The following is a 17619-nucleotide window of genomic DNA, read 5'->3' as shown; positions in this document are numbered from 1 at the left end:
GCGATGGCCTTGCCTCCACGGCCAGGGACGACTTCGGTGACAGAGAAGACAGGGCCCAGCCTCCTCTGTCCCCTGCACCCCCACCAAAAGGTCTGCCATCACACCCATCCGTGATCCCAGCGAGCAGGGAGCACCTTGTCTCTTCTGTGTAAGGTCCTGGCTGCCTCCAATGCCGCCGCCCTCTGCCCAGCTAAAGATTCCCGCTTCTTTCATCTGGCTTCTGATTCTGCCACCTCCTCCACCTCTCGCTGCTGTCTGCCCCCTCCCCCCACCACCACCTAGGATTTCTGTTTAATCCAGGCAGGGTGGTGGCTGCACATCTGCTGGCACTGGGGCAGTCCCGACTCGCGGGACTGCTCAGCCGAGGTGTTCAGTGAATGCCTGAGAGTGAACGGTGGGGCAGGGAGGGAACCTACTTTCCTCCCTGTTCCAGCTTTATCGCCTTCCCGTTGCAAATGGTTGCTTCTGGTTATTTATAAACACTGAGCACCTACTCTTTATCAGGCAGAGTGGCCACCTGTTAGAGGACATAAAGAACCAAACCTGGAGGGGAAAATGGGAAGCCAAGAGAGCAATTACCAATGGGAGTGATCCTAGCTGGCCGTGCAGTCAGGAAAGGCTTCCTGGAGGAGGGGAGACTTGGGAGATGCCCTAAAGAGGAGGGGCTTTGTGGAGAGGAGGGGAGAGCATCAGGGGCAGGAAGGGCCTGGCGGGGCATGTACAGGGGTAAGGGGCAGCCAGCTTTGTTAGAGTGTTGGGTTAGGGAGCCAGCCGGGGCTGTGGCCCTGAGCACAGTGGGAGGGCACAACAGAAGTTCCGTTGGCAATGGGCGCAGCCCTTCCACTGATGGTCTGCTCAGAACTGTTTCTCCAGGCATCTGCCAGCCAGGACCTCCTTAGAGATGGGGGTTTCCTAAACAATGAAAAGTGAGTGAGCCCCCTCTCCCCTACCTTGGGGAAAATGGTCACTGCCGGGCTCCCATGTCTCGGCCCCCATGTAAGCACCCTGTGAACGCACCCATCCTGGAAGGAGCTCCCAGTGGCCTTCCAAGCCGCTCACGCACTGGGTTCTCTCGTGCTCCCGAGCTGTCACCATCACACAGGAAGGGAAACTACCATGAGGAGTGAGCAGGAAATAATAACCCCAGCTCCAGGAAGATGCCGTGGTGGCGAGGCCTAACGAATATCAGACCGAGTTCAAGAATTCTCTGGAGACTGCTGTGAAATGGGCATGTTAGAAACACCTGACTCCTACTTCCCAGACCCGTGTAGAAGTCCCCAGCTCGGGAAGACTGGCTGGCAGAGCAAGTGCTAGTCGCTGGCGCTGGCATCTGCAACCTGCTGTCACTCTACAGATCAGAAAGGGAGCAGCTGCGGAATATACAGTGGTAGTAAGAAAGCTGATGATTTGTCCCTTTCCAGGGGAGACACTGTGACACGCAGAGAAGTGATGTGCAGAATTCCAGAGTAACTTCAGGGTAAACAGAGGCTCGCGCTCTGGGTCTCTCAGCACCCACCCTGCCGGCTTAGCGTGGGGGCTTTTGGGTGAGAGTCACGTGTGGGTGGAAGACACAGGCACACAGGAACTGGGTGATGAAGCCTGGTTAATCCCACAGCCTCCTTCCTGTCAAAGACACTCATGAGGATCCCCTTTCTGGAACCTTCTGCTGCCCGGTGAAAACAGACCCGAGCAGCTCTCGCTTGTCACTTGCAGGCCTGCTGTGGGTGACAGCTGAGGTTCAACAAACACTTGCAGGCGCTGCTCCACCACTGACTGCCCGCTGACCATGGGCAGGCCTCAGCACCTTAGCTCCTTCATCTACAAAATGGGCACAGTAATCTGTCCCACCCACCCCCTCCAAAGACTTGGGGGAGCGTATGTCATGTCAGGAGTGTGAGAGGCTTGGAAGAAAGTGGGGGTAGGAAGTCCTGTTCTGCTCCTCGGCCTCACTCACCTCTTTGACCCTGTGCAACAGGGGCTGGAGCCAGTCCTTGTTCACCTCACAGTGGCTGTCCAGGAAAGTCAGGGTGGCACCCTGGGCGATATCAGCGCCCCGGATCCGGGACCGGACCAGACCTGCAGCCAGGGGCAGGTGACCAAGCAAGTCACGATGCAACGAGGCCACCCAGCACCACCCCTACCCCCTGCTGGACCCAAGCCCCCGGACACCCACAGCCAGGCTCACCTTGCCGCTCATTGTTGCGTAAGCATTTCACCTTGGGCAACTTGATGAGCTGGTTGCAGTCATCAGCTGTGAAGACAGGGGGTGACAGCTCAGTGCGCTGCGGGGACGCGACTGTGGCGTGCTGCGTGGTCAGAAGGCAGCCCTGCCCCAGCTCCCCATGTCCAACAACCAAACCCGGGCCCCACACCTAGGTGTTCCTGGGCTGTGGATGGAGCTGACGGGTCCCTGCTATTGCCACACATGGCAACCCCGTCAGGCAGGATGGCCTCAACCAGGCCTCTTCAGTGGAACGGGACAGTACGCGGTGGGACTTGAATATTGTCTGAAACCATTCTGGGTGGGAAATCTTGGTTTGGTTACCTGGGGACACTTCTCCTTGGCTGTGGGCCATTAAAAGCATGAGACCAGAGTCCAGTTCCCCTGGGTGGGCTGGTGACCAGTGCTGGGAGGCCAGGAACAGATGAGATGGACTTTGGACTTTGTGAAGTGACCTGCCCAGGGTGTCTTCATTACACAGGCAGGGTCAGCCTCTACCCTTTGGGGCGAGAGACCCCGGCTGGGCACTTGCTCTGCGTGTTGTGTCCCCCAGCCTGCCTGCTGCTGCATCGCTTCTTGAGCCAGCCAGGACCTTGGGCCTGGCCTGGCCTCTACCTGGGCCTCCACTTTGGTTTCACTTTCTTTAGTCTGTCAACCTTCTCGGCTTGGCTCTGGACTCCTGAGAGGAACAGAAGAGACGCATGCAGGCTTCCTTGAGGCATGCACTGTTCTAAGTGCTCCTGATGTGTTAACACAGCTAATCCTTATGTAAGTCATATAGATATTAGCATCTCCACTTGAGAGACAAGGATTTGCTCAGGGCACGCAGCCAGGATGGAAGCCTTAAGTCTAGGATTTGAACCTTAGCAGACTGGCCCCTGAGTCTACACTCTAACCACTAGGCTTTTCTGCTTCTCCGGGAGTCCAGTTGCAGTCCCTGCTGCCTTGATGTCAGGCTACCCAAGCTAGTGTCTCCCTACCGCCCAGACCTTCCTTGCTGGGGAAGGGAGAGTAGAGTATCGAGTCCTAGAACTCAGGGTCGGCTCTGACTACCTAGGGACTCATGCACAACCCCCCGGTTCTGAGGATGCACGTTACACTTGAGACATGAGTGTGCTAGTGAGAATGGCCTCTGGTCTCCCAAGACTTTGTGCTGTCCCTGGTGGCTACCCTGTTTCTCCAGGTACAACACCCAGGGATGTGATTCCACCAGGATGTGGTTCCCGGCATGCAGCTGCACTCAGGCTCTCAGAGGAGGAGGTGGGACACCACCAACACTTGGATCCTGACAGTGCCACTGTGAGTGCCGTGCCTTTCAGACTCAACACACGGACGTCTGGACACCTCCCTGTGCTTTCTATGGGGAAAGCGGATCTGGGGTGTGGATATGACTGGCACCCAGGTGCTTTGCCAGTCCAGGGGCACATGAAGTAGGAAATGGTGATGAACAGTGGGTGTGAAGGTTGGGGGCTGCTCGCTGTGTCATGGCCAGGTAATAAGATGTCCCATGGGAGATTCCCCAAGACAAGGCCTGCCGAGGTCTCCCAGGGGAATGACAGGGTGAGGGCACAGCAGCCTCAGTTCAGACTGGCAGAGGAACGCAGCACGCAAACCACAAGTGTCTAATGATGGGCATTGCTTCTGGGCTTGGGTCCCAGCACTGACTCGTTGAAGGGCTGGTGTCTCTTCTCATGTCTAGGAATCAGGTTAAGGGACAGGGACACAAGGTATGCAGCCACACAGGAATGCACACATGTTCACACATATGTTTACATGCACACATGCATGTATGTACAGACATGCGTACATACCCACAACATCCCCATGTGAATACACTGTCATCCACATGCAAATACACATACAATCCCATGTGGACATGTGCTTGCACACATGTGCTTGCACTCACTGACATACACTCACATCAACCCAAAACAAAAAAAAATCTACTAAATGTAGCTGGTTCGGTCCTCAAAGGCTCGCAGCTGGAGGAGCCTCAAGTGTAAGGTCATCCTCCTTCCTGAGGCCTAGCGTGAACGCTCACGGTCCTCCACACCCAGGGGACCAGCGGCGTCCCCTCTGCCTGTTCCCCAGGGCCTCGGGAGCCAGTGGGAGATGTTACTCACGGTCACTGCTGAAGTCATCCACTAGAATGATCTCCTGGATCAGGTGCATAGGGGTGCGGTTCAATATGCTGCGAGAAGGAGAGAGGAGAGTCATTATGACTCCTCACGGCAAAATGCACAAATTAGCCCGAGGCTTAAATACACCTCGTTGCATCTGAGAAATGAAAACTCACAGTCACCCAGGGGCTGGTGCAGTCACACTGCTGGTCTGTCCTGTGTGTCTTAGACAATGCCACCCTCCTCCGCTCATCCACCTAGACGGAAGTCCAGGGGACACCTTCCACACCCCGTCCATCTCCCAGAAACAGCGCATCTAATCAGCAAAAAGATGGGCTGGCTCTGTTAGACAATGTTGCTCCAAGCACTCTCGCCCCTTGTGCCTCCCACCCAGCTGAGCCTCTTCTTTCTGGCTCACGGCAGCAGCCCCGAGCAGGTCTAGCATCCGGACCTTTGCAGTCTGGCTCCTGAGTCCATGCCGTAAGCACCAGGCTCTTCTGTGTCGACCCGAGCCCAGGAGCATTCCCTCTGCCTCAGTGCCAGGCCACCCCTCAGCAAGGCCTGGGCCCAGGCTGTCTTCCTTGTGGCCTCCAGGCTTTGGTTTCTGATACACAGATCTGAAAGTGTGACTCTCCTCACTAGCGCAGACAGACAAACGGACACACGTCCCACGGCAGCTGCTTACTCTCTGTACCCCAAGTCAGCTGCATGCCACTGGAGTCACCGCCTCCCATGCCTGCTGCTGTTATCTGAGCCTTTTCTGCTACTGCTTGCAGTGCCCACAAGGACCAGTTCCAACGGCCCTTCTCTCCAACAGCGCCCCATCTACTTCGTGGCAATTGCTGCCTTCTCTGGGACCCTCAGGCACTTTGCCTCCTACACTTCCTAGACTTCTCTCGCTTCCAGACCCGGTTGTCCCCTCCACATGGCAATGTCCAGAACTCAGTATTCCCTGGAGGGACACTGGGTGCACAGCTACTCTGTGCTCAGCAGCTACTTACTTCTAGCTCTGTAATCGCAGGCAAGTTCCTTTACTGCTTGGTGCAGCAATCTGTCCTCATCTAGAAAATGTGGATAACAGCATCACCCTCTTCCCGGGGCTGAGAGAATTAACGGAGGAAACGCACCCGAAGCATTCTGCACAGCACATGGCAGCGACTGCGATGATTCTGTGCATTACAGGTGATTTTTAAAATTGGACTTTACTGACCCCAGTGCCGTGGATCCCTGGCCAAAGGGCATGAGCTGGGGTCCAGGATCCCAGATCACATGTCTCATAAACACCCCCCAAACTCAGGAGCTGTTCAGAAACATTTCCAGGTCACCCCAACCACAGTGGGACACCAAGAGCCCGGCCAGTGTGGGAGAGGGGGTTCAGAAGAGGTGCAGGTAGGAGCACGGGGACACCCTTCTGAGCCCTGTGTCCTCCTAACCCTCTCTTTCCAAGCGGGTTACAACTCTCCTGGAAGAGCACTTTGCCTGGAGCTACCTTTATTTAGGAAGCCTTAATTCTCACCATGGCAACTGGTATAAGGTGGAGGGAGGAACCCCAGCCAAGAGCCCGGAGCCACTGCCACTGCCTGTGGGGAGCTGGGGGACCAAGAGGGCACAGAGGCTGCAGCCTCCACCAGACCAAGGTGGGAGGAGATGACTCATATGACTGTCCCAAAGAAAACAGCAAACCCAGGCACCAGCCCTCCAACCAGGGAGGGCGGGGGGAGGAGGAGGCAGGAGAGAAGGAAAGCCTGCGGGAAGAATAACCTCTAATGAGGTTTGATTACACCCGAGCTTCTGCATTCGATCCCCCCCAAATCCCCGCCGGCTCTTTGAAATTCAAGAGTTCTCTTCTGTGAACATCAAAAGGTAAATCGTGCGCAGCTCTGCGCTGGCTGAACTGAGAGATGATTAGCGAATAAAAAATGTCCAGGATTTAAAGCAGAAAGAAAGAAAGAAAAAAATCGTCAGCAGTAAGTGCTAATTAGACCATTTCCTGGTAACACCTGGCTTGTTTTTGCTCCTCTAATCAGAGCAATTGAGGCGATGGCAGGGTCTCCTCGACAGTGGCTTGGGGCTGGGTGTGCGCTCTGGGCTGCCGGGGTGACCCAAGAAGATGGTGAGGCACCTGCCCCGCCCAGGAGGTCCTCCAGGGCCCTCCCTGTGCACTCCCACTCTCATTCCCACCACCTGAACCCGGCTGCTCCAGCCCTTGTTTGCTCCCCTCCACCTGGGATCCAGCACTCGCTCCCCTGGCACAGGAGGACCACACTCTGCCAGGAGTCATTTCACAGCTGAGTCTCCTGCACACAGCCCACCTTCCCCGCCAGAGGGGCAGTCGCACCTGCCAGCAGAGCTGCCACCTTCTGCCTTCTCACTGTGGGGTCTGCACGGAGCCCCCAGGAGAGGCAGCAGGGCCCCACCACGGAGGAGCCTTGGGATCCTGCGGGAGGCCCCGCTCTGCTCCCAGCCTCCCTTTCCTTCTGTAATTACATTTTCCTCGTAAAGGCGGGCGATATTAATACTTGACCTACTTCACAGGCTTTTGTGTGGATGAAATGAGGAAATGTGTTTGAAATTGCTTTGTGAACTCTGCGGCGCTATAGGCAGGCCGGTTGTATCAACGCTCCAAAAATACCTGCTAAATGAAGACCTGAGGCCACCTGACAGCTGAGCGTCGCTGCTCTGGAGTGCCACCGACTTGGGTTCAAGTGCAGCACCTGCGCAGCCGCCATGCCCCGGCTGGGAGAACCTTGGTGAGCATTCAACCTCCGGCACCATGGCTCCCTTGGCTGCGTGCAAGGAGCTCAGCACTGTGCCTGGCGCACAGCAGCAGCACTGTGGGCGTGGGCGTGGGCATGACTCGTATGTTGAACAGCAACAGGCATGCGCTTCCAGCGCTGTGTCTCAGAGTGAGGCCCCAGAGCTGGCAGCCCCTGGCAGTGCTACCTGAGGACCTGGCAGAGAACAAGTTCCTGCACCTGCTGCGGACTTCGGAGTTAGAATCCCTGGGGAAGGGGCTCAAGAAACCGTGTCCTAACAAACCCTCCGGGAGAGTCTGGTACCTGCTCTCGCTGGAGAGCCAGTGTTTAAGACGATGCTGTCTGCTCTCACTGGAGAGCCAGTGTCTTAGATGCCGCTGTTTGTCAGGGCTGAAGGCTCTTGGATACAGCTGAGGTCACCCAGGCAGGTGCCCAGCGCTGAGGGAAGCCCCAAGAGCAAGGCGACTGCCCTGGCTCCCTGTACACAGCACTCGCAGTAATGCCGGCCAACACGGGCCTGTCTTCCAGGCCCAAATTCATCAGGGTTTCGCTCTCTCTGTCCTTCCCTCCACCACCCACCCCATCAAGACTTTGTCTGGCTTGGACGGCCATACCCAAGCCTTCCCAGGCCCTTGCTCCCTGGTTCCCTCAAGAGCTTTGGGGGCCAGAGAGGTGGGGGGAGCCTTCCATTGCCAGCTCAGCTCCCCCAGCATCTCTCCCTGACAAGAGCCTGGTGGCAAAGCAACCCACCGTTCAGGGAGTTTCTGAAGACAGGTGCCATAGAGACCCTGTCCTCTATGATAGAAAGACCTGAAGTGTGTCTCCCACCTTCCCCTCTCACTGGCTACTGATGTGTTGTAGGGCAGGTTAGGGAGGGACTGGAGTTAGAGAGTCTTAAGGTATGGAAATTTCTAGAAGTTTCTTCCCTGCCTTCCTCCCCAGGTCACCTCTACCCAGCCTCCTGATGATGTTAGCACCTGCTTGTTCACAGTTCCTGCAAGGCGGGACCCAAGGGCACTGGCTCTCTGGGCTAAGTGGTGTGGCCCTCCATGGGTCTTAGGGTGCCAGGGGAATGAGGGGCGAAGAGACCTCAGGGACAGCCCTCCACCAGGCCAGTGGACAGAGGGGCTGTGGCTGGACCCCAGGGATGTCAGGAGAACTCCAAGGCCAGGCTCCTCTGTTCCCCACACGCACTCCCCACCTGCCAGGTTCAGATGAAGTGAGAGAAGGTGTGTGTTCTGTGGGCCATAAAACCATGGTAAGGGGGCGTCTTAGTGTTACTAAGTGCACTAGTACATTGTAAGTGTACTCATTACCCCGTGTACGGAGATGGAGGAGCAGCAGGGAGAGAAGGAGAAGTATGTCCGAGGCACCATTAGGCTCAGTGTTGGGAGGCTTGGGGGTGTGGGAGCCCCCGTATTATAGTCTCATGCCCCTAGAAGGCCCACCACACCCCTTAGCAAAAAGTCTACTGTGGAAAATGTTGACAGAACTTAAAAACACAAAAGGTATTCTTGTCACTGTTTCTGTAGATATGGCCAGTCACCTGCCCAAGGTCACACAGTTAGGAAGTGGCAGGGCAGGGACTGGACCCAGGCCCTTTGATTGCAATAGCAGTGTCTGCTGTACCCTACGGCCTCACTTCACCAGCAGTGCAGACACAGAGATGGTGGCCATCAACCAGTGCTTTCTCTGGACCAGGCACAGTTTGTGGTCCGTTAGCTAAATTAACCCCTAGCAAGCCTATCCCTAAGTTTGATTAGCATGCCCATGACCTTGATTAAGAAACTGAGCCATGGGGAGGCTAGTAAGAGGGGAATCAGATTAAAGGCAGCCCAGTGAAGAATGCATCTGGGGAAAATGCATCAAGGGCTATAGTGGGGATGTGCAGAGGGGGGCCCTGAGGAAGCCCCTGTAGGCTCAGTGTGTGCATGCACGCATGTGCATGTGTGCTTGTGTGCATTTCTACATGTATGCATGCATGTGTGTGCCTGTATGTGCAGATGCATGTGTGCATACATGTGTGTGAATGTGCGTGTGTGCATGTGTTATCTGTTTGTGTGTTGGGAGTGCAGGCGCCTGGCATCAGAGAACTTCTTGAAGGACCAGGAGAGGCCAGCCTGGAACGTAAGGAGCCCGTCTCAGACACGAATGGTGTCCTCATAGAAACACTGGGTGGACATGTGCAGATGTGACCTGTGGGGCAGCACACTACCACGGGGAAGACAGTCTGTGGCTTTTGTTGCTCCATCCATCCACCCTGGTGCCCAAGCAGACGCTGAAGGTGCCAGGGCTGAGGCCTGACACCTCAGAACCAGACACTTGCTATGCCGCGTGCCTGCTCAGCCCACAAACTCCGTCCTCCCCGCCCTGCCCTGCTCCAGAGGAGCCTCAGGTAGACCAAAACCTCTCCTTCTCCCTGCTCCCACACCAGACGCAGGCTGGCTCACAGACCAGCAAGTCCCACAGTGACACCTGACAGCGACTTGGCTCATTTTCTTGTCAAGGGTTGCTGCCTTGTCAGGAAATCAGACGAGCCAGGCGGCCCATGGGTGAATGCAGAGGCCAGGGTGGGGCCGGTGGCTGGTGGTGGGAGCCAGTGCATCAGTCGCCAAGGGCATCTGGGCGGCATTCACAGCTGCCTCCTGGGACAGGCGGCAGCACCAGGCTGCCACCCAAGGGTCAGGGCAGGTCCCTGTGTCACTCAGAGCCATGCTCACCCTGCTTTGTACACCAGCACCAATAGTGCTGGGTGGAGCTGAGGCTCCGGTGCCTTCTCTCAGGGAGGGTCTACTGCTGCACTGAACTCCTGGCACCTGGAACTTTCCACAGCCCCGCCCGTGCAGGGGTGCGAAGGCGGGGGTGGCAGTGTGGCTGGCTTGATGGAAATGACAAGGGGTTTGGCCAGGCTTGGGACACTCACTTTGGCCCTTGTTTAACTGACTTTCGCTCTGTGGTGCAGGGGGGCCTGGCAGATTGGGATGGGCACTTAACCAGGCTGTGAGTCACAGGGACACAAGGGGGCTGTGGTTCCTTCCCTGACTCTGCTGGAGGGCATGGCTTTGTGCACGTCTGGCTCTAACACCTTCTCTGGGATGTTGGCCCTGGTCCTGCCCTGCACAGGCTGCTGAGAAGGAGGGGCTCTAAGGTCAGAGGCCAAGGGTCAGCACCCTGCTTCTCTACCACCAGCCACAGGGCTGCATGGTTTAGTGTCTCCCAAGTCTTGGTTTCCCCAGCAATGGCCTTCCCCCTTCTGCAGCTGCACACAGGGCACACAAGCAGGCAGGGCTCTTGCTGGCTGTGCCTGCTGCCCTCCACTACACAGATGCTGCCGGAGATGTGACAAGGGCCAGGAAGCTGGCATGGACGCAGGGAGAGGAAGGGGCACAGCATGGGCGGAGGGGAGACCAAATGACCAGGACCCACGGAGAGGCTGGGCTGAGCCCCTGTGTCCTGGGGGCACCTCTGCTGGTGACAGGTGACTGTGTGAATCAAAAACTGCCATGCAGACCACAAGCCACACAGAGCAAGGATACAGCCCAGACCAGGCGCTGAGGCTGTGCAGGCTGGAAGCCAAATGGTAGTGAGCACCCTGGGCCGCTGCAGTCTCTATTACCATCGTCCATGGCAGGTGCAGAGGAAGGTGCCAGGCCCGAGTTGGAATCCCAGCATCATGCCGCCATGAGGTGGCTTCCCTGTCACCTGTGACAAGGAGCACACGGGCGCCAGAGGCAGCTGAGCACCGTGGCAGAGGGCAAGGGCTCAGGGCCAGTCCTCTGTTCACACTCTGTGCACTTCCACAAGTTACTGCAAACACTGGCCCCTGTCTTCCTCCCTGTAAAACAGGGCCATAGCCTCTCTCGCATGAATGCAAAGGGTGGCCAAGTGGACACATGTGCTGTGTTCAATGGTGCCCAGCACACGGCAGAAGTGTCTGTGACATTCTGATGGCCGGGCCTGGCGCCCGGTGAGCATACCCCGCACTGAGCCCTGGGCTCGGCTAGCGAGGACCCTGCCTTACCTGCGGACGGTCCTGAGCAGGGTGGAGCGGGCCTCGTTGTGAAAGGTGATGATGATGCTGGTGGGTGGGAGGTCCTTGCAATACACCAGCAGTGCGCATCTGTGGGAGGAGAGGCAGAAGGCCAGTGAGACCTCGGCAGGCAGAACGGCTCTAAAAGGCTGGCTCCACGGCCATCCTGGTGGCCCCCAGCGTGGACAGATGCTTAGCACTGGGCAAGACTCGGGCCCCCCTCACTCTGAGAGGGGCTGGGAGCTCCATGAATAACTGAAGCTGAATTTTTCACCACTTTGGGGGAACACGGGCTCGGAGGCACGTTAAGTTGATAAACAGACTGAATGTGGCGTTTATCGCCTGAGTGCAAAGTGGCTTCTGGGAGCTGCATAAACCCAGCACCACGTCTTGGGCTGTGCCCCCTGGTCTGAGCCCTTCTAGCCCCTCTGCCCATGCCACAGTTCAGGGGAAGCTCCCAGCCGGCAGGGGCCTCATCCTGAGTGCAATGACCCCCAGCCCCTGGCCACATACACACACACACACCCACACCCAAAGACACGAGAACCCGAATGCCTCAGTGGAAGCAATCAAACCCCCGTCTTGAAAAACCATTCATTTCCAACGTGTCCAGGATCACTTTGCATGACAATTACATCTGGGGTAATTTCAATTTAATACCTCGCTGCAAGTGAAAATTGTAGCCTGCAGCCCCCAAATTACTATAATAATGGAAATGAACCCGCCGAGCGAGGCTGGCGCCACCAGGGGCGATCGCTGGGTAAATGCTTCCTCCTGTTCCTTGCTGTTCCGGGGCTTGTCCAATTACGCAGGGAGGGCAACATTAAAAGAGGAAGTAAATAACAGATGGTTGGGGGGGCAGACATTGGCTCCCCCCTCCCATTTCTTTCCAGGCCTGGAGCTTTTCATTTGGGGTCCAGAGACCCAGCGTCCCCCTGGGAGAGTGGTTCAGAGCCATCACTGGATCCTCAGACAAGTGTGGGGCCCTCAGTCGGAGGCCGAAGTCCTGACATCCCTCCCGGGTAACCTGACCCCCGTTTCTAGGAGCAGACACTGCTGGCACCTGGGACAGGAGCCAAGGAGAGGAGACGGCGGACAAGAGAAGTCCTGACCCGCAGGCCTGCCCGTCCTCAGCCCAGCCACCTAGCCCGCCCTCCCCTGCCCTGTCCCTGTGGCCTGGGTCAGGTGGTCCTCCTCCGGCCTCAGGGTTGCTTCACCGGCCTCCTGCCTTTCCTGCTGCCGGTCCTGTCCTGCCCACCACACAGCTCTGCTAAGTCTTCCTCTGACTTGAAGGCCTCCCTCCAGTGGTTCCTGATGCACGAAGTTCAAAGCCCCTGCCACAGCCATTGCAACTTTTCACAACCAGTCTCACATGCGGCCCCAACTCAGCCAATGCTCACACCATCCCCTCTGCTTGACCCATGTCCTTCCTCCTTCTCCACTTGAGGAGCTCCTCTACATACCTCAAAACCCAGAGCAAATGACCCCTCTGCCCAGAAGGTGTTGGTCTGCCCTTTGTGCTCCCGTAATTCTGCACACATCTCTTTTCTAGCACATCCTGTGACAGTGTCTCCCCACTTGACTGTGAGATCCTCTAGGGAAGGGCCCAAGGCTTTGTCCATCTCTGCATCCCTAAGTCAGGATTTAAGTGTAGTTGATACCCCTTGAAAAGCAGTAAGAGAATCAGGAAATGCAATTCCAGGGCAGCCAAAGACGTAGCCTGTCCTGGTTCCTGGGGGGATGGCAGCCACCCTCCCATGTGACTTCCAAGGACTCCCACGGATAGGTCCTCCTGTCTTCTCTCGTCCCCTCCCTTGCGGATCAGGGCAGCCAGGCCCTCAACAGCACCCAGAGACCGCAGCTTCCAGGTGAAGTCACAAAAGTACCGGGGGCTCAGTTGGCCGCCATGCCGGGGGGCCACTCGTGTAGCACTTGAGTGGACAGGCATCTTCGTGGAAAGGAACCGTGGCCACAGTCCCACGGCCAGCACCAGCTCCCCAGCCACAGAAATGAGCCAGCTCAGAAGTGGGTGTAGCAGACCCAGCCAGGCTGTGGCAGCCATCCAACGGCTGCTCAGCGAGGGACCCTAAGTCCAAACCTCCAGCCCCGGCAGCCCCTGCGCCCCGGCTTGCTGAGCCACAGTGACTCCTACTGTTGGGAGCCACTCTGTTCAATTGTGGGTGACCCGTCATGCGTTAGGTGATGGTTCTACAGAGGGAAGGAAAGTGCCGTGAAACCATCTCCGGGGAGAGGGACCTCGGGCTTGCTTCTCTCTGGACACAGCCCTGAGTTCAGAGCTGTGGCGGGGAGGAAAGCAGGGGGCGGGTGGAAGGGAGACTGGGGGCCCTTGGTTGGCAGGTTTGCAGGGCTCCTGACATCATGAGAACGGACATGGGGTGGCCCAAGAGAGAGGGAGGCAGTGGGAGGATTGTCAGTGCCACGAAGAATGGGCTGGCTGTTGGGGAGCCCGTGGGTACCCACACGCCTCTTTCAGAGGAAGTTAAGATGCCAGGGAGCTCAGTAGAATGTTCTGGTCTCCTGCAGAGCCAGGGCAGAAGACCGTCCGTGCACAGCCACACAGAAGGCACCCCTGCTAGGACTGGGATGCATCCAGGGGCTGGGTGCTAGCTTCTCCCAGCTGCCACGGGCCCTGGCCTCCTGGGCTCAGGTTCTGGGCACTGCCTTGGAGCTAACTTCCCTCCCCACTTTCCAGAAGGCAGTGGGACGACCCCAAAGCCCAGCATTGCTGATGTAAGTTGTCCATAGACAAGGAGTTGTTTTCTGCTTACACAGCCTTTCCTGTCTTAAAGGATGCCAGCCAGGGAGGCAGGTGAACGGACACACAATGACACAGCAGCACATGTGTGCACACACACAGAGTTTAGTAGGGCCATTACTCTGCCCGGAGTGGTGCAAGAGGCTTCCTGGAGGAGGTGGGGCTGGAACTCATGGGTGAGGTGGAGACAGGGACACAGAGGATGGGTACAGAAGCCCACAGGGCCTGGCCTGGGAGTTCTGGACACCTCCCATCAGGGTGAGACCTCGGGCAGGTCACTTGTGTGTCCAGGCTGCTGCGTGCTGGTCTGTGAAATGGGGGACAGAGCCCCCGGCTCTCCTGCTACCAGCTCCCGAGCAGCGGGATGGGCAGGCGGCATTCAGCCGGCCCAGGCAATTTGAACAGAATGCGGTCAGTGCCCATTCGCTGCTGGGGCTCAGCTCCATCACTGGGCCTCTGACTTGACTGTGTCCAGCCTTGTTTTCTCTCCTGCAAAAGCGAGCTAACAGAAGGGGAAAGTGCTTTTCCTAGATCATCACTACGTTAGGCAAGAGCAGCTGCTTGACCGACCATATTAGGATTGTCCACATCGGTCTAAATCTGCAGAGGACTCTGCCGGATGGGGGGAGCCTGGTCTGGCATGGGCTGGAAAGGGGTCTTTGGGGAGGAATAGTTCATCCCTGCGCCACCAGGGGGCAAGGGGCAATGGGAGCCCGGGGGAGGGGAGAGGTCAGAGGATGCAGCGGTGCAAGGGAAGGGAAGCTGGGCTCTGATGCTGTGTGCCCTTAGGCATGTGGCTTACCTTCTCTGAGCCTTCCTCCCAAGCTTGTGACACCACAGATAATGCACACAGCACACCCAGGGCTTAAACGGCAGCTGGAATCACTGGCACGACTGGAGAGCACTCGTCCCTAGAATCACAAGCTCCCAGTTTAGGGAAGGAAGGGACCTTGGAGATGAGCCTGTTCAACCCCCTGCACTGGGCAGGCGTGGGTTGTTTTGTCCCTGGTCTCTGAGCTCCTCCAGCCCCCTAGGACTGGACTGGCAGGAAGCTGTGAGCTCCTCCAGTGTGTACAAGCCAGGGGAGGGATAGGGTTGGGTGCCACCAACCTCACCAGCTCACAGGACTTCACGGGGCCTTCCTCCACAGAGAGCCAGGACTGACCCCCTGTCTCCTTCAGCTCTCTCAACAGCCAATGAGAACCCCCACTCCACAGATGAGGGAAACTGAGGCTCAGAATCGTGCTGAGTGGGATGAGGGGAACCTGTGTCCTGTGACTCCTAACCCAGTGCTTGTCCCTGTCATCCCTGCAGTCAATTCGCTGTGGCTTCAGGCACCCAGACCTCTGAACCCAGGGCAACAGTCGCCTGCCCTCCAAGCCCCAGGAAAGGCCAATGGGCAGAAGGCCTTCGAAAAGTCCTCACCACCGGCTGCTGAGAGGCGTGTGGGCTCCGACAGTGGCTGTCTGTGAAAGCCACAGGGACGAGACCCTGCAGGGGCATGAGGGCTGGCACCGGTGGGCAGATGGGAAACCTCATTGATAATTTATTAAAAATGCAGAGGTTTGACTGGTGGGGAGAGCCGGCAAGCAGCAGAGCGTGGTGCAGGGGTGGGGATGTGAGAGCCTCCAGGGGAGCAGCAGGGAGGGCAGGGCCTTGGCCACGTGGGGAATCAGTCTCGGGCAGGCCGGTGGCTGCTGTCCCAGGGCTGCAGCATTTCCTGGCTTCTGACCCTCCTGTCTCTTCCTTTTCTTTTTTCAAAGACAGGCTCAACCTAGACTTTGGGTTTCTCCCAGGGAGGGTGGAGCTCATAGCAAGCTTTGGGAACAATCAACCCCTCAGGGGTTCAGGGTCACTTCCAGGCCAGGGAGGTATGCAGAGAGGTGGAGCAGACCTTCTTCCCTCCCCTCACAGGCAGCCTCCTGCCCAGCCCTTGGCCCTGAATGTGGACGGCACAGGCACATCAGAAACCCGCTCAGTGACAGGGCTGTCAGCTATCGCAGGTCGCAGGGATGGGCGCCATGCTTCCTGCATCATCCCTCAGCGCATCCGACACTGCAGCGGCCTGGAAAAGGGCAGGGTGGGGAGCATCATGGTTGCCCCCAGGGAGCATCACGGTCACCCCCAGGTTTTCAAAGAGCTATAGGGGCCTGATGGGGCCAGGGCCAGGGCCCTCCAACTCACTCTGGGCACAAGGCATCCCCCTTGCAGCATGGAAAAAAAGACAGTGGTCGTAACTGCTGGATGTTCAGGGTTTTGCATTCTGTAGTCTAAAACTGGAAGGGAGAGATGCCCAGAGGGAAGCGCACTTGTTCGCAGGATGTTGGTGTAAAGGGAAGCCGCCCCAGCCCCTCCACAGCTGGCCATGGCTCCCAGTCTTGAATGGCAGGGACGGGGAAAAGTCATGCAAATGTGCAGCCTGATGCAGCGGACATCAGACAGGCCTGGTGTGGGATGCTGCGGGTGGACCCCAGGTTGCTAGGGAGCGTGGCAGTCACCCCCCTGCTGCCCTGGTTTGTGGTGCTGACACTACCCACCCCATGGAACATGTTGCATCTACTGTCTAGGGGACCCTTGGTGCCAGGTGCAGTACAGAGCACCCCCCCCCCCAACATACACACATTTAAATTTCATTTCATTTGAAAGACAGAAATAGAGAGAGATTATCCGGTGGCTGGTTCACTCCCCAGATGCCTGCAAGAGCTAGGCCGGGGCCAGGCTGAAGCCAGGAGCCCAGAGGTCAATCCTGGTCTCCCACATGGCGGGCAGGGATGCTGAGTAGCTGAGCCACCTGCTGCTACCTCTCGGGATGCACATTAGCAGGAAGCTGCCCGTAGAGCAAGGGTGGGAAGCAGGCACTCTGATGCGGAACGTGGCATCTTAACCCCTGTGCCCAAGGCCTGCCCTGCACCTCACCTATTAAATACTCACAGTCACCCTGCGAGGTGGCTGCTATTTGATGGATCTATTAATGAGGAGATTGAGGATGGAGGCGCAGAAAGGCTAAGTAGCTCACTCCAGCTAGCAAAGGGGATCTGAGCCCAGAGACGCTGGCTGCCAGAGTCCTGTCACGTGCTGTCCCCATGCCAGGCTCTTGCCCTGGTTCCTCAGGTCTCTCCTGTACCCTGGCACAGGGAGCACACCCAGGTACCCACCCTCGAATTGCCACCCCAAGAAGCAGTTTCTGCTGAGTGCTCAAAACCAGTCCTCACAGCGACTGCCAGGGTGGGCGGGACAGGCTGTACTCTTGGGTGAACGCAGGAGGAAGTGAGACCGCTGGCTGGGCTGCAGGGGCTCCCACATTGCTGTCCATCGAGCAAGAGAGAGTGGGTGCACCTGCGACCTCCAAAGGCCCTGGCGGGTGGGGCGGGGGATCAGGAACTGCTGTTCCTGAACAGAAAGCTATGCTGCGCTCCTTCCAGTTCCTGCAGTTCCCATGCACACTGTGGAGGTCAGGCCCAGGCAGAAAAAGCAATGGGTTGTCTTCTCCCACGTTCCACTGCCTCAAACTCCATGGCCACAAAGGCCAAGGGAAATACAGGCTTAAGACAGAAAGGGGGAGTGGGACTGACTTCCTGGAGAGAGCGCTCTGTCCCTAAGAAAGTGGCAACATGTGGGTCCAGAGTGCAGGTGCACACCCTTCTCCATCCCTGTCACTCATTCTTGCTATGCCCTATAGCCCCAGTGAGACTTCAGGAGCAATACTGTCATCTCAC

The 17619-nt window shown here is 57.4% G+C and overlaps 1 protein-coding gene across 2 annotated transcripts in view; it reads right to left on the bottom strand.

The window, feature by feature from the left end:
• The window catches only part of GALNT14 (polypeptide N-acetylgalactosaminyltransferase 14), a 203852-nt gene that overhangs the window by 36163 nt on the left and 150070 nt on the right, over window positions 1–17619 (bottom strand). For both annotated transcript variants that reach the window (XM_070069718.1, XM_002709933.5), the window contains 4 exons: window positions 11119–11217; window positions 4345–4412; window positions 2186–2251; window positions 1955–2076 (listed from right to left, as the gene is read on the bottom strand). In XM_070069718.1, coding sequence (XP_069925819.1) covers window positions 1955–2076; window positions 2186–2251; window positions 4345–4412; window positions 11119–11217 — 355 coding nt within the window. The remainder of the gene's footprint in view (window positions 1–1954; window positions 2077–2185; window positions 2252–4344; window positions 4413–11118; window positions 11218–17619) is intronic.

This window comes from Oryctolagus cuniculus, chromosome 2 (assembly GCF_964237555.1).
Source record: "Oryctolagus cuniculus chromosome 2, mOryCun1.1, whole genome shotgun sequence".
Lineage (NCBI taxonomy): Eukaryota > Metazoa > Chordata > Mammalia > Lagomorpha > Leporidae > Oryctolagus > Oryctolagus cuniculus.
Note: the sequence above shows the minus strand (reverse complement) of the source record. Positions and strands in the feature narration are given on the sequence as shown.